At 43.4% G+C, this 14,959-nt stretch overlaps 1 protein-coding gene across 1 annotated transcript; it reads left to right on the forward strand.

The window, feature by feature from the left end:
- The first annotated feature begins 1,696 nt into the window (after nucleotides 1-1,696).
- Nucleotides 1,697-14,338, forward strand: slc26a2 (solute carrier family 26 member 2). Its single transcript, XM_071545236.1, has 4 exons — nucleotides 1,697-2,305; nucleotides 5,142-5,432; nucleotides 6,832-7,280; nucleotides 11,090-14,338. Exons 1-4 carry the CDS (start codon nucleotides 1,697-1,699, stop codon nucleotides 11,943-11,945), a joined length of 2,205 nt encoding a protein of 734 aa, XP_071401337.1. The 3' UTR covers nucleotides 11,946-14,338.
- Nucleotides 14,339-14,959: the final 621 nt, after the last annotated feature.

Genomic DNA, 14,959 nt, shown 5'->3' on the forward strand with positions numbered 1-14,959 from the left:
GTCACTTTAAACTTTAAATTGTAAATTGTGAGACTGGTTAACACCACCACTAAAGACTATAGAGTGGGAGTAGATTATTAATCAAACCATCCTCCTTGGAGCCTTGCTCTTTTTCTCTCTTTGGTTTGAAGCTTTCGGGCTTTAGATTGTTTAATTTGATAACTGTTGATGACAAAATGATGACCGATAAGGCTTACAGTTTGTACATGAGGTTCACTAGAAGTGCAAGCTACATTTTAGTAAGAAGAAGTATCTTATCTGTGTTCTGAGTAATACTCAGGCAGGAAACATATCTTTCTCAGCTTCAGAAAAATGTCCCAAATGCTGTCAGGCCCACACCCTTGGGGGAATTTTTTTTTTTTACTTAAGTGTGCATCACATCAGTTTGTTTTCTTTGGTCTGAACCATAGTGGAAAGGTTTCTTGCACTTTTGAATTTAGGTCCTTTAGGTTCACTTCACACTGCCTAATTACAGGTGGAGGAGTACTCACAAGTATCTCATTTATTGGACAGTTTGAACCTGTCATCCTGCCAGGTTAGAGGCGGTTTTGGTGGTGAGGAGGTGGGTCAAAACAAACCTTTCATGTCCTTTAGCTAAACATGATGGACTTGTCTGTCTCTTCTTCTGTGGTGTTCATACCAGTTAGGAACACATGAAGAATATGAGCATCAGCCCAGACTTTGTTTTGTTCTGCTAGGCTTTCCAAGCATGAGGAACTGCTGGCTATCAGATGATCAGATGTCATTAGGCTCGTTTGAGATGACTACCTGCACGCCTGGAAAATAGGCGAGTGTAGCCGAGTGCAGTCAGGCGAGGAATCAACAAGCCGAACACTCCCGACTGCACACTCACTGCTCTTTTTCTTCTTCTTCAGTTTTGTTTAACGGCGGTTGATAAACAATTTAAAAGGTGCATTACCTCCACCCACACTCACTGCTCAAACGACCCAGCCCTTCACGTTACTTATTTTTATTTTAATGTAGGCATTACGGGTGGAATTTATGGAAAATATTACGTAGTGTTCTAATAAAATAATATACTGCTCATGGAGTGACGTCTTGGAACAGATATAAAAACTGAGGTTTCTTCATTTCACTGTGGGTGTGTGATACAACTGTGTTGAACCAATGAGCACTCAGCTTGAGGTGTTTCCCATCATCCTCGGAGCTGTGCAGTCGGTGGAGAGCAGCTGCAGTTTTTGGAGCGAGGCGCTGCAGCTGCTCTCCACCGCCTCGGTCCCGCCAGATTCCTGTGGCTCGCGCAGTCGAGTCAGTGGAGCAAGTCGGATAATGGACCAAGCGGTCGCTGGTCAAAACTGCGCAGGACTTGCTCATCTCAAACAAGCCTATTCTCTGACTCCTTATACCCATAATCCCTTGCATTTTGGGGTGGTTTCATGTAGTTGGTTGGATTACATTCTCACTCCTAACGAACCGCCCCGCAGTTCTCTTAGAGGACTGAGGCTCTAGGTGCCGTTATTTGGTGCCACCAGAGTTCAAAGGTCATCGTTCTCACCTGGACAAACCAACCCAGCTAATGAAGGAAACGCTCAAGAGTTCAAATAAACCGCTCCAAACGTGCTTGATGCGAAATCACCTTAAGTTTTCTACCTAAATCTAAATCAGTGACTCTCTGTGATAAAGCTGTGTGAACTGTGCTGACCTGAGCTGTCTCTCCACAGGTCCGGGCTCGATCATGACTCTGGGAGACGACCGCTGTGCGGCCGTGGAAGACGGAGCGGAGAGCGACCAGCAGCTTCCTCTCATTCTGGAAAGAGTGGAGAAAGAAGAGGCAGAAAAGTGGCTAACCGCCGCGTCCCGTCGACTGAAGAAACACTGCTCCTGCTCCTCAGAGAGGGCCAAAGCCAAGATACTGGGCTTCCTCCCGATTCTAAAATGGCTGCCGCGATACCAGCTCAGGGAGTGGATACTGGGCGACGCCATGTCAGGACTGATTGTCGGAATCCTATTGGTCCCCCAGTCCATAGCTTACTCCTTATTGGCTAGCCAGGACCCCATATACGGCCTGTACACCTCCTTCTTCTCCTCCATAATCTACGCCCTGCTGGGCACCTCCAGACACATCTCGGTGGGGATTTTCGGGGTGCTGTGCCTGCTGGTGGGGCAGGTCGTGGACCGGGAGTTGGCGGCGGCGGGATACGTCACGGAGGGGATCGGCGGCGGGAACGACAGCGCCGTCCTGCTGGCCGGCCAGGGGAACGGCAGCTTCGGGACGGAGTGCGACCGCAGCTGCTACGCCATCATGGTGGGAGCTACGGTCACCTTCACCGCCGGGGTCTACCAGGTAAGAGGGCAGGGGCGAGTCCGAAAGGTTAAAGAAGCGAGCTTGTGATCGGGAGGTAACCTGGGGCAACCTGATACAACACAAATACGTGAAATGAACAAGACTTGTTAACATGAAACTACATGGAGGCACGTAAAGTGAGAAAGGCTTGTATAATCCTATAATTAGGCCTATTTATTGTTTATGGCTTTTATTCTTTGATTATTTTATTATTTTCTACTATTTCTATTGCTTCTTGTTATATAGTTGTGTGTGTGCATGTGATTGGCTATTTGTTACAAACCCCCGCCCCTTTAATGTGAATGCGTTGGGTTGACAGACCCAGTTGATAACCAGCTATGTGAGACCGGTTATCTGGATCGGCAATGGGTTTAGTGAAGCCGGCTGAGTAGGGCTGGACGATATGTTTGAAATCAATATCACAATAATCATAAGGATGTTTTTTTATGATATATATGACGATATGGCTCACATTAGCGAAATCATGTTAAATAATCAAATTAATGTTCATCATATTGAACCGAATGGTAATGTTTGGTGTGATGTCAAACTAAACTGAAATTTTCACATAATATTCCTACCATACTTCATTTTAGGCTATCTGAGTTTCTAAACAAAATTTGCTTGTTCTCATCAGTTCAAACAGCAGAATTGTGTGTCTCGATATCCCAAAATCACCATATCATCACAATATAATCCCACTGAAAGACGATAAACGATAATATTGAATTATCGTCCAGCCCTACGGCTGAGGCAGAGACAGCCTGACTGTGTGAGACAGGCCTCTGCTGGAGAAATCTGGGTGTGGAAACTGAATGGAAAACACTCTCCTTTCCCTCAGTTACTTCTGCTGAGGTGCTGTTTGATCAAAGCACTGTAACCTCCAACTGCACTGATATTAATGTGTGGACCTGAATCAGTGTGAAGCAGGGCGTTGCTGAAATAGAGCAAGTACAGTACGCTCTGCTCAACTTCCCCTGATGAGTAAAGGTCAAGAAAAGATTGATGATGCAATGCCTGATACATGTGGACTAGAATTTATAACCACCTCCTCTCCTCTCTTCTCCTCTCCTCTCCTCTCCTCCTTTCCTTTCCTTTCCTTTCCTCTCCTCTCCTCTCCTCTCCTCCTCTCCTCTCCTCTCCTTGTCTCCTCTCCTCTCCTCACCTTCTCTCCTTTCCTCTCCTCCTCTCATCTCCTCTCCTCCTCTCCTCTCCTCTCCTCTCCTCTCCTTGTCTCCCCCTCTCCTCTCCTTGTCTCCTCTCCTCCTCTCCTCTCCTCTCCTCTCCTCTCCTCTCCTTGTCTCCCCCTCTCCTCTCCTTGTCTCCTCTCCTCTCTCCTCTCCTTGTCTCCTCTCTCCTCTCCTCTCCTCTCCTCTCCTCTCCTCTCCCCCTCTCCTGTCCTCTCCTTGTCTCCTCTCCTCTCCTTGTCTCCTCACCTTGTCTCCTCTCTTCCTCTCCTCTCCTTGTCTCCTCCTCTCCTCTCTTCCTCTCCTCTCCTCTCTCCTCTCTCCTCTCCTCTCCCCTCTTGTCTCCTCTCCTCTCTCCTCTCCTCTCCTTGTCTCCTCTCCTCCTCTCCTCCTCTCCTCTCATTGTCTCGTCTCCTCTCCTCTCCTCTCCTCTCTCCTTTCTTCTCTCCTCTCCTTGTCTCCTCTCCTCTCCTCTCCTCCATGGTGGGACACACAAGCACACAAACCGCTCTCCAATTATAGTAGTGGGATATGAGAGAGAAGGGAAGGCCTCTGGAGTATTTCTAATGGGGATAAAGGAAAATATCTCGTGCTTGGTGCTTTTGAATGCCATCCACATATTCTCTCAAGACTACAAAAACTGAAGACCTTGCATTTTACCCTCTAGGAAGCAACGGGCCTTATGGGAAATGTAGTCTTGATTTGGAGAAACACTAGAACTAACTAGTGTACTACTACTACTACTACTACTACTTGCCTGAGAAAGAGGCTATCATGCTCTCATTTGTTTACAGTAATTATACCAAGGTGTCACAATTAATTGACAATGATATATTGATGTTAAAAATGCTACATGGAGCACCTTTAACCAGGGAAAGTTTGCTGCACACGTATGCTCTTTTGTTTTTTTTTATGCAATGCTCTGCAACATGCTCACACGGTTACACACAGTCACACAACCACAGTCTTCTACTGCCGGTCACTGAGCAGCTCCACTGGTGCAGTGGGGCAATATGTGCCTTGCTCAGTGGCACTTTGGTGATAGCTGTCACCCTGAGTTTCCCAGACAGTCTTGAGATTCGAACCGATACACATTAGGGCTGAACAATTAATCGAAATTTTATCGAAATCGCAATATGGCCGACTGCAATTTTCAAATCGCAGGAGGCGCAATATTTGTTAAAGGTGAAATGTGTGTCAAAATACCTTTTTAAATTAAATATTGTGGTGCTGCAGAGATGTCCTGGCCTACACATCATATTCTACAGACTTAAGAAAACATCTTTGTTTGGTACAGATCCCTGCAAAAATCACACCATAATCATTTTAATACGTTTTTCAATGAAAATGAGAATAATGATGTAAAAATGATCATTCCCTCTAATATTGCAAATCATATCACAATTGCAATATCAGTCAAAATAATCGCAATTAGATATTTTTTCAAAATTGTTCGGCCCTAATACACATCCAGTAACCAGATCACTTTTCTAACCATTGGGCTACTGCCATCCAATTCTGAAGACTGCTGCAAAATTTTACAGCTTTTGAGCAAAAGTTGCGTACAAAAGGAAAATGTTCAGCTTGTTTATTCCGGTCTCTCCCTCCCTCTCTCTGTCCTTCCTCCTCCTCCCTCCTCTCCCTCCCAGGTGCTGATGGGAGTTTTCCAGGTGGGCTTCGTCTCCGTCTACCTCTCGGACTCGCTCCTCAGCGGCTTCGCCACAGGAGCCTCCCTGACCATCCTGACCTCCCAGCTGAAGTACCTGCTGGGCCTGAGGCTGCCCCGGCCCCAGGGCTGGTTCACCCTGGTGAAGACCTGGTACGGCCTGCTGTCCAGCCTGGGCAGCACCAACATCTGCGACCTGGTCACCAGTTTGCTGTGTTTACTGGTGCTGGTACCGGCCAAGGAGCTCAACGATCGCTTCAAAGCCAAGCTGAAGGTAAAGGGGGAAAGATGTGGGACCCATTAAATTTTTGTGATTTTAATCAAAATTTAGCATACAACAGTTTTGTGATTCCGAAAAATCCTCTTATGAATTGACTAGGGATGCCCCGCCATATCTGCCGATACCGATCGGCCATACCGATAGTTTTTGTATAAGTGAATATTCTTTAGAGAGAGAAATGAGACTTTTCAGTTGCCTCTCCGCTGTTAAGGTCTCGACTCTCATCCAGTTCAGCACAGGACAGCGGTGCAGAGTGCAGACCGTTATGTAAACAAACGCACGTGGCATGCAATGCATTGATGCATTAGATAAGCAGAGAATTAAACGAGGGGAAGTAGTGGGCGTGACGGACTGTGACGTTACCGGTTGTCCATAAAGATTTGTGTTTTTAATTAACATCCACACCGCCAACATGTTTTGAGGTGAGTTAGCATGTGACAATGACACCAACTCCGCTGAGAAATGGCTCACGTGTTTTGCGTCATTGATCGGTTTTTGCAATCGGCGACTATAAAGTATTATCGGAATTCTCCGATCTCATATTTATACTGAATATCGGCCGATTCCGATTGCTGGCCGATCGATCGCGGCATCCCTAGAATTGACCATTTATTAAAGAGTTTTTTGGGGGCATTTTCGCATTTACATAGTTCAAAGTAGAGCGAGACAGGAAGGTTTGGGAGAGAGAGGGGGATGACATGCGACAAAAGGTCTTGGGTCGGATTCAAACCTAGGATGTGTACCTGGCGCATTAGACAACTGAGCCACCAGGACGCCCCAAATTTATCATTTTTCATTTCATTTTTACAATGAGTACTACAGCAGAACAGGCTTAGATTCCTAGATCACCAACAATACAAGGAACCAAGTGTAAGAAGTACAGCCATTTTCCACTTACAATAACAAAATATGCCTATTCCTGTAACCCTACAATGATAATGTAAGATAGAGATGGAAAAGTTGTAGGAAAGGAATAAAAGCTTAGGAGAAAAGGTAAAAACATTTTACAAGACATGAAAGACATGAGACATGAGGTAAATCATAGTTATAGAAGTTCGTTCCTATACTGTGTATGATAAAATAATATTTAGTTTTTTCATTATTATCCTTACCTATCTTTATCTTTCTTTCTTTCTTTTTTAATGTCATTTTAATAGACAAATTCTTTCTTGCTTTTTTACTTGTATTTTTTATTTTGTTTGAAAATTTTGCTTGTAATTGTTTTAATCCGTTTATTTTATGTACAGCACTTTGAGTTGCATTCTATGTATGAATGGGGCTATAAAAGTAGATTAGGAAGCAATGGAGGAGGGAGATGTAACTCAGGCTCAGTGATAAAGTATTAACCTTGTTTATTTGTTTGTCTATTCTTCTATGTGTTTTCCCTACTCAGGCTCCGATCCCCTTCGAGCTCTTCGTGGTGATCGCCGCCACTCTGGCCTCTCACTTCGGCCGGTTCAACGCCGAGTACGGGTCGGGCGTGGCGGGCGCCATCCCCACCGGCTTCCTCCCCCCGCAGCCGCCCTCCTGGTCCCTCGTCCCCAACGTGGCGGTCGACGCCTTCTCCATCGCCATCGTGGGCTTCGCCATCACCGTCTCGCTGTCGGAGATGTTCGCCAAGAAGCACGGCTACGCGGTGGACGCCAACCAGGAGATGTACGCCATCGGCTTCTGCAACATCCTGCCGTCGTTCTTCCGCTGCTTCACCACCAGCGCCGCGCTGACCAAGACGCTGGTGAAGGAGTCGACGGGCTGCCAGACGCAGGTGTCGGGCCTGGTCACCGCTCTGGTGCTGCTGCTGGTGCTGCTGGTTATAGCGCCGCTCTTCTATTCCCTGCAGAAGTAAGAACGCCAAAAAGCTTAAAGTGATGGTGAACTCTGGTAGTAGCTTGGGTTGTGTAGCTTCCTGGCCACGATTTAACTAGGGCTGCAACTAACGATTATTTTCATTGTCGATTAATCTGCCGATTATTTTCTCGATTAATCGATTAGTTGTTCGGTCTATAAAATGTCAGAAAATGGTGAAAAATGTGGATCAGTGTTTCCCAAAGCCCAAGATGACGTCCTCAAATGTCTTGTTTTGTCCACAACCCAAAGATATTCAGTTTACTGTCATAGAGGAGGAAAGAAACCAGAAAATATTCACATTTAAGAAGCTGGAATCAGAGAATTTTGACGTATTTTTCTTAAACAATTACTCAAATCGATTAATCAATTATCAAAATAGTTGGCGATTAATTTAATAGTTGACAACTAATCGATTAATCGATTAATCGTTGCAGCTCTAGATTTAACCCCAAAATCGGCGATTCACGTGCAGTCGAGAGCCGTGTGCGTGCCGGTTTTCATTCAAACTAGGGATGTTAATGATTAATCGACAATCGATTAATCACCGTTAAGAATTTGATCGATCAAGCATATATTAACTGATTAATCGACAATGTAGGCTATGTGATATTTCTCATATTTTGCTGAAATCATTTAGAGCTGCAACGATTAATCGATTAGTTGTCAACTATTAAATTAATCGCCAACTATTTTGATAATCGAGTAATTGTTTAAGAAAAATAAGTCAAAATTCTCTGATTCCAGCTTCTTAAATGTGAATATTTTCTGGTTTCTTTACTCCTCTATGGCAGTAAACTGAATATCTTTGGGTTGTGGACAAAACAAGACATTTGAGGACGTCATCTTGGGCTTTGGGAAACACTGATCCACATTTTTCACCATTTTCTGACATTTTATAGCCCAAACAACCAATCGATTAATCGAGAAAATAATCGACAGATTAATTGACAATGAAAATAATCGTTAGTTGCAGCCCTAAAATCATTTACCACCACGAGGGCACAATTTAACTTTCACCGCTGATACAGAGGAAGAAGAAAGCCAAGCAAGCAGGTGAAAAGTCCAGTGTAGGAGCATTACACCTGGAAAGACAACAGGATTAATTGTAAACATTGTAATATATGTTGAAATACATCACGCCTACAAGCACAATGACAGGAATGCAAGAAGATCTTTTGAGTTTTGCTTGTTTGATTAACTTGTTGAGTAGGCCCAAAGACAGGTATAAAAACACACATTTTGTATTTTCTATTTTCTATCTCAAAAGCTGTTTTTTACATAATGATTAATCGATTCGTTAACATGACTGGCAGTCGATTAAGGAAATTGATTGAAATTTGCATCCCTAATTCAAACACTACAACAGCTGATTTCACCGATTAGTTCCCCCTCTCTCATTGAAGCTGCTAATCAGTGAAACCAGCTGCTGTAGTGTTTGAATGGAAACCTGCAGCACATGGCCAGAGATGCTCGCAGAGGAATTGAACAAGGAACTGGCCTACAAACACAATTAGCGTCATAACTTCTTCCATTTGGTGGATGCTGTTATCCAAAGTATCTTGAAGGATACGGCTGGTGTTTTTAAATACATTTCTTATCGTCAACAAATTTATGAAAATAACAAAATCAACATCTACTCCCATTACTTTCCAACTTCCCACATTCTCTTTTTAGCCTTCAAACGAGAAGTCATTGGCTCCAATTGTAAGCTAAAGACCTTGAAATACAGCTCACAAAGACATAGTTTCCATTTTAAAAATTGCTAACTGTTACCACGAAAAGTCAGGCTGTTGTAGTTATTACCAAATCAAATTCAAATGGGAGCAAATTCTTCATAACGTTGGGGACTATTTTCTGTGCTACAGAACTACTTTCCTGAGATCGCAAAGTGTTTACAGCCGGCTTATTAAGTTGTTTGAGGAAAAAGTCGGCCGGCCCGGTGCATCATGATGATGAAATATGTTGCAGAGCAGCAGCATGGCTCTGTGACGGGTTTTTCATATTTTTTTTAATACAATGGAGTTCTATGGCTGCTGGGACATGGCTTCATTAGGCACCGGCTACATGGACGAGACTTGTTAGCAAAACAAATTCATTGCTGACTTTGATATTTTCATAGGATTTGTTGACAGTAACAAATGCATTAAAAAACACCAGCCTCATCCTGCATACATTATAACATGTCTGGCCCCAGTAGGAATTAAAGCCCAATTCCTGCCCGTAAGCAAAATTTTGACTTCAAGTTCGTTGTACTGCACCCAGCCAGGCCAGGGGAACTCATTAGTCTGAGTTAAAAAACAAACAAACATGTCTAACAAGAGTTTCTCAACGCATAACAAACTCTGGAGCAGCAGTGAATGCAAACACGCCAGATTAGAAATGCAAAGTGCAACATACTGTGCATTAGAGCATTAAAGTTGACAGAACCGCATACATACAGTATGTATACCATCAACACATCAGCATGACACTAATAACACTTAGCAACTAAACTTAGTTCAAGGAAGGAAAAACTAAGTCACTGCAGGCTGATCCCAGGCCTTCAGCTGTAGTTCTCAGAAGCGCCCGACCATTTGTCCTCGGTTCTTATCTTGTGTACCATGAAAAGAGGTTTCAAGGGTAGACTTACACAAATACACATAACCCACGTGGCTATGGTCCAGGGTTATTGCTGACTCTGCTGTTCCTCTCTTAGATTTACAAGAATAAGCTTAAATTTCCAGATCACCAAATCATCACTACCAGTCAAAAGTTTGAACACACCTGACTGAGTGTTCTATGTTTTTCATTCTCTTAAAGCCATTTTTATCTAATGGCTTCTGCTTAAATGCTTGAAATGTGTTTCTTAGTCAAATATAAATAGTGAAGTTGATCCTATGCATGAATTTCTTTCCAAAGCCTTTGCCTTTCCATCAAGGCAAAGGGCGGCTACTTTATTTATTTTTTTTTTTTTTTAAATCATTTCTTTTTTATTTGTGAGAAAAACAAACAAACAACAAAAAACTAGAAGGTCACTCGGAGAGCGCAGACCTCCGCCAAGGTTTGTGCTATTATCGCTTGTTTGTGAGTCGGGTTCGGATCTGCTCCAAAATTGAATGGGTTCTTCCTTGACCCATGCTACTCCCTTCCACAAAGTTTCATGAAAATCAGGCCAGTAGTTTTTCCGTAATCCTGCTAACAGACAAACAAACAGACAAACAAACGGCACCGAAAACATAACCTCCTTGGTGGAGGTAAAAAGGTCATTACAGACTCGCATACAAAAACACATCCTTATAAAGAAATAATGAGATAACAGACCACCAAAAAAGGGTTTTACATGAAATTATTAATAGATATATTTTTATAGGTTAGAGAGGATCAGGTCATCTGCTAAAGCCCATCTAGAAATAAAATTGTCAGATTGTAACCTTAACCTATGGGTCATTCTTTCCATTTCTTGTACTTCTTTCAGTTTGGATATCCATTGCTCATGTGTGATAACTTTCACTGCTGTTACAACCAGTATTTGTAACATGTAAATCTCTTTTCTGCTGCTAAGACCCTCCGGTATCACTCCAAGAATGGCCGTTTTAAAATCTTGTGGGATTATAACGTCAAAGACTGAATTAAGGGCGTCTACTTTAAAGAATCTAAAATATAAGATAGTTTTGATTTGTTTAACAATTTTTTGATCGCTGCATGCAAGTGCCTATTCCACAGAGAACTTGTTGCCTGTTTTCTTCCATGGTCATTTCTGGTACCGAGCGCTCCTAACCTTTTGTACATTCCTGCTTGTTTTCTTGTTTCCCCCCTCTGCCCAGATGTGTGTTAGCCGTCATCATCGTGGTGAACCTGCGCGGCGCTCTGCGTAAGTTTGGCGACGTTCCCCGCATGTGGCGCGTCAACCGCATCGACGCCTCCGTCTGGCTCATCACCATGGCGACCTCGGCGCTGGTCAACACGGAGCTGGGTCTCCTCGTCGGGGTTTTGGTGTCGGCCTTCTGCGTCCTGGGCCGGACCCAGCGGGCCCAGGCCCTGGAGCTGGGCCGGGCCGGGGCCACGGAGCACTACGAAGACCTGGCGTCCTACAGGGGCCTCCGCACGCAGCCGGGAGTGGCCGTTTTCAGATACGAGGCTCCCATCTATTACGCCAACCAGAGCTTATTCAAAACGTCCCTCTACCGCCGCCTGGGGCTCGACCCGGTGAAAGAGAAAGCCCGGCGCAGGAAGCTGGAGAAGAAGAAGAGGAAGCAGCAGGAGAAGGCGGAGGAGGTAGCGACGGGGAGGTCGGAGGAGAGGGAGGCGGCGAGTAAGAAAAACGAGACGGAGGCGGGCGTGAGGAAAACCCTGATGCCCGAGAAGAACGTTTCGGGCAGCTTACGCAGCTTGGTGATCGACTGCAGCGGCGTCTTGTTTCTCGACACCGCCGGAGTGAACGCCCTGAAGGAGGTCCGCAAAGATTACGGAGAGCTGGGGGTCACGGTCCTCCTGGCCCAGTGCAACACCTCAGTACTGGACTCCCTGCAGAGAGGGGGGTACTACCCCGAAAACACAGGAGGTGATGGTGATGGAGGAGAGAGCAAAGCGGTGTTCTTCACCATCACCGACGCCGTCCGCCACGCCCAAAGCCTCTCCACTCCCAACGGAGATTGTGACAGCAAGTGTCGAGAAGATTAGTATTTATCCATATCTATCTGTTCTATCTGAATATGTTTACATACAGTATATGCAGTGAATATCTCACATAATCCAAAAAACACGTCCAGTGTTTATGTGCCTTATAATACTACAGCGGCAGCCATTGCTGAAGTCCCTCCTGTGTGTGTTTCTTCTTCATCTCTCTCACATAAGTGCTGCAGACAATTCTTTCTTGAATGTTAAAAACTGTATTGTTCCACACAATTCTGCCTCTTAGCCAACTAGCCAGCATCCCTTTTAAATTCCAGTGTTTTTAAAAGGATGAAAACTTTTCTAAATGGTTCCTTTTGGGGACGGAGCCAAAGTGCAGCAGCAGTAGTTCTGCCTGCAGTGAAAAGTGGGACTTCTACAGTGGTTGCATCTGTATTTCACCATGGAAGAACATTTTCTCCTTTTTTGCACACATGCAGCCATATGAGTACATGAACAGTCAACCACCAATACAGAATATACCAGGTTATTCAGATTCATTCATGATAGCAGTATGGACCAGATTTATTCTTTCTGTGTCCACAGTGCTGCACAATATTTTTTTATTATCATAAATCACGATTTTAGATTCCACTATTAATATTTGCAGAATTCGGACACGTAGAGATATTAGATTACATTTCCACTGCAGTTGAAAATGAGGTTGATATAAGGTGCGAAAACTGCAATAAAATAATGCTGTTTCTCAAATCATTGACACTAACAATTGTGATTAAAATCATTAACGCACTTTCTGGAAAAATAATCGGGATAATCATTTAATCATGCAGCCCTTGTCCCCAGTTGCCGGAGTTGACTGTAAATCGTCGGGCAGCTAATGTGCAGAGGCAAATGTGCAAAGAAGAAGAAAAAGTTCTATCATTGGGAAATGTTGCTTTTAAAGGGCATTCCTCTGAATTTCAGAATTCACTTTATAATTCACTTCAGTTATTTTCCATGGCCCACAATTTTTACAGTTTTGCTACATGAAAATCATAAGTAAAATTAAAAGAAAATATCCTAAAAGTAATAACTGTTTTGTAAGCAGTGGTCTTGATGTGCCTCCTAACTTTAATGGGAACCCATAATGCACTTTATCTCATGCCAGCAAGAATCAAGAATGAAGAAAGACATTTTTTTAATGATTCAGTGTGACATCACTGATCAGACAAAATAATTCTTTCTGGCTGTGGGCGACAGTTGTGAATGTTCACTAACACAGAGGTTCTCAACCTGGGAGAATCACCTGGTGAGATGATTTGTACAAAAAATTTATAGATTTATTCTTTCTTTCAATGAAAATTGTGCAGCCTCTAGGTCTCTACCAGTAATGAATCAAGTGAAATATCCTGAAAAGGGAAAATAAAAATAATTTCATTTGATGTCAGAGTTCACTATCCTGCATGTTTATGCCCTGCAAAAGCAGTTTACAAGAAGACAGTCTTTGTTTTTAGGGGTTGGAAGCTAAAAGGTTGAGAACCTCTGCACTAATAAAGGCCAAACCCTCCTGGGGTAAACAACATATCAGATCTGAAATTCAGTGGAATTCCCCTTTTAAGGTTCAAGCCCATCCATAGCCTGTATGTATCCAACCTGAAGTGCCTTCAGAGACCCTCTGGTACTCTCCTGCTGTACGCTGTGAACTGTCACAGCGCAGGTCCTTTGACAGATGAATGTCAGTCACCTTCCACTGTTGCAGCTTGACAGATTAACCTGAGCTTTCAGTTTTTGTTGGTTTTTAATTTTCTTCCCAGAATGCACCTGTAATGCACCTCTAACTGAAGAGTTCATTTCCAAAATGCTTCATATCCACTCAGTGAACTAGCAAATCATTCATCAGTTCATTAATCAACATCTCTTAAATATAGAAGATCCAGTCCTATAAAAGTGCTACTTCTTACTACTATCCTGTACAAATGCATCATAATTAACTTTAATTTTGTGATATCAATCATTTGTAAGAACAAGTCACTTTTTTTTTTACTGGTGGATCGTTCATTTTGGATCAAAACTCTCCAGCTCTGGCTCTGGGGTTTTGATATTTTACCAACCTGCCGCGCCTGTTTTCAAAGTGCCAGTATGAGTTATTACTGTGTAGCGTCTGTGTTCTCTGTCCTGTTTGCGGAGGGTGACACCGTTACTGACGTGGCTTCAGCCTCTGTTAACTGTGGCTCTTTAAATACACACCTGTCAGCCTGGTGATGAATGGGGGACAAAGTTCGAGTTGAAGGGTTTCCGGATGCTGTGAGCTGCGGTGAAAGCCATGTGAGGCTGGGTGCAGCAGCGTTGTTTGGGGAGCTTAAGAGTTGCTGTGTTGTGTGAGTCAGACCTCAGCCCAGCCCTGATGCATGCTGGTCTCTCTTTCTTTGTGTGGAAGAGAAAGTCTTTCAATCTACAAGCCAAAGTCTGGCGGTTTTTAATAATGTTGCCTCAATCACCAGCAGAACTACAGACAGTACCTCTTAGACCATGTCTTAATCTTAAGACTATCTGGTAACACTTTACAATAAGGGTACATTAATTAAGGGTTAGCTAATGCTTAATAAGCATTAACTAACCCTTAATTAACAGTTAACTAATGTGTAGTCATTTACTAACGGTGTTCATAATAATGTATAAATTAATACCTTAGTTAACATGAACACCGTTAGTAAATGACTACCAGACACATTAGTTAACTGTTAATTAAGGGTTAGTTAATGCTTATTAAGTTTCATTAACTAACCCTTCATTAATGTACCCTTATTGTAAAGTGTCACCGACTTTCTCTGAATAGTTAGGGTCTACTCATTTCTATTTCTGGGATATCAGAAAGTCACTACGCCACCCTACTTATCTCATTCCAATAAACTGTGAATGTTCAAAATTGTTACACGCTGCTCACTAAAGCCTCCCATGATGCATTCTGGTGGGAGAAGATGGACAGAACAACTGAAGAACATGTACTATATTGAAATAAGTGCTTCTTGGTAGATTTGATGTATGCCAAAAAGAGGAGTGGACCTTAATAATTTGAGAAAGTC

This window comes from Centroberyx affinis, unplaced genomic scaffold (assembly GCF_046629955.1).
Source record: "Centroberyx affinis isolate AG114_WGS23_722 - 3 ecotype Tasmania unplaced genomic scaffold, CSIRO-AGI_Caff_v1 ptg004815l_1, whole genome shotgun sequence".
In the NCBI taxonomy this organism is placed as follows: Eukaryota; Metazoa; Chordata; class Actinopteri; order Beryciformes; family Berycidae; genus Centroberyx; species Centroberyx affinis.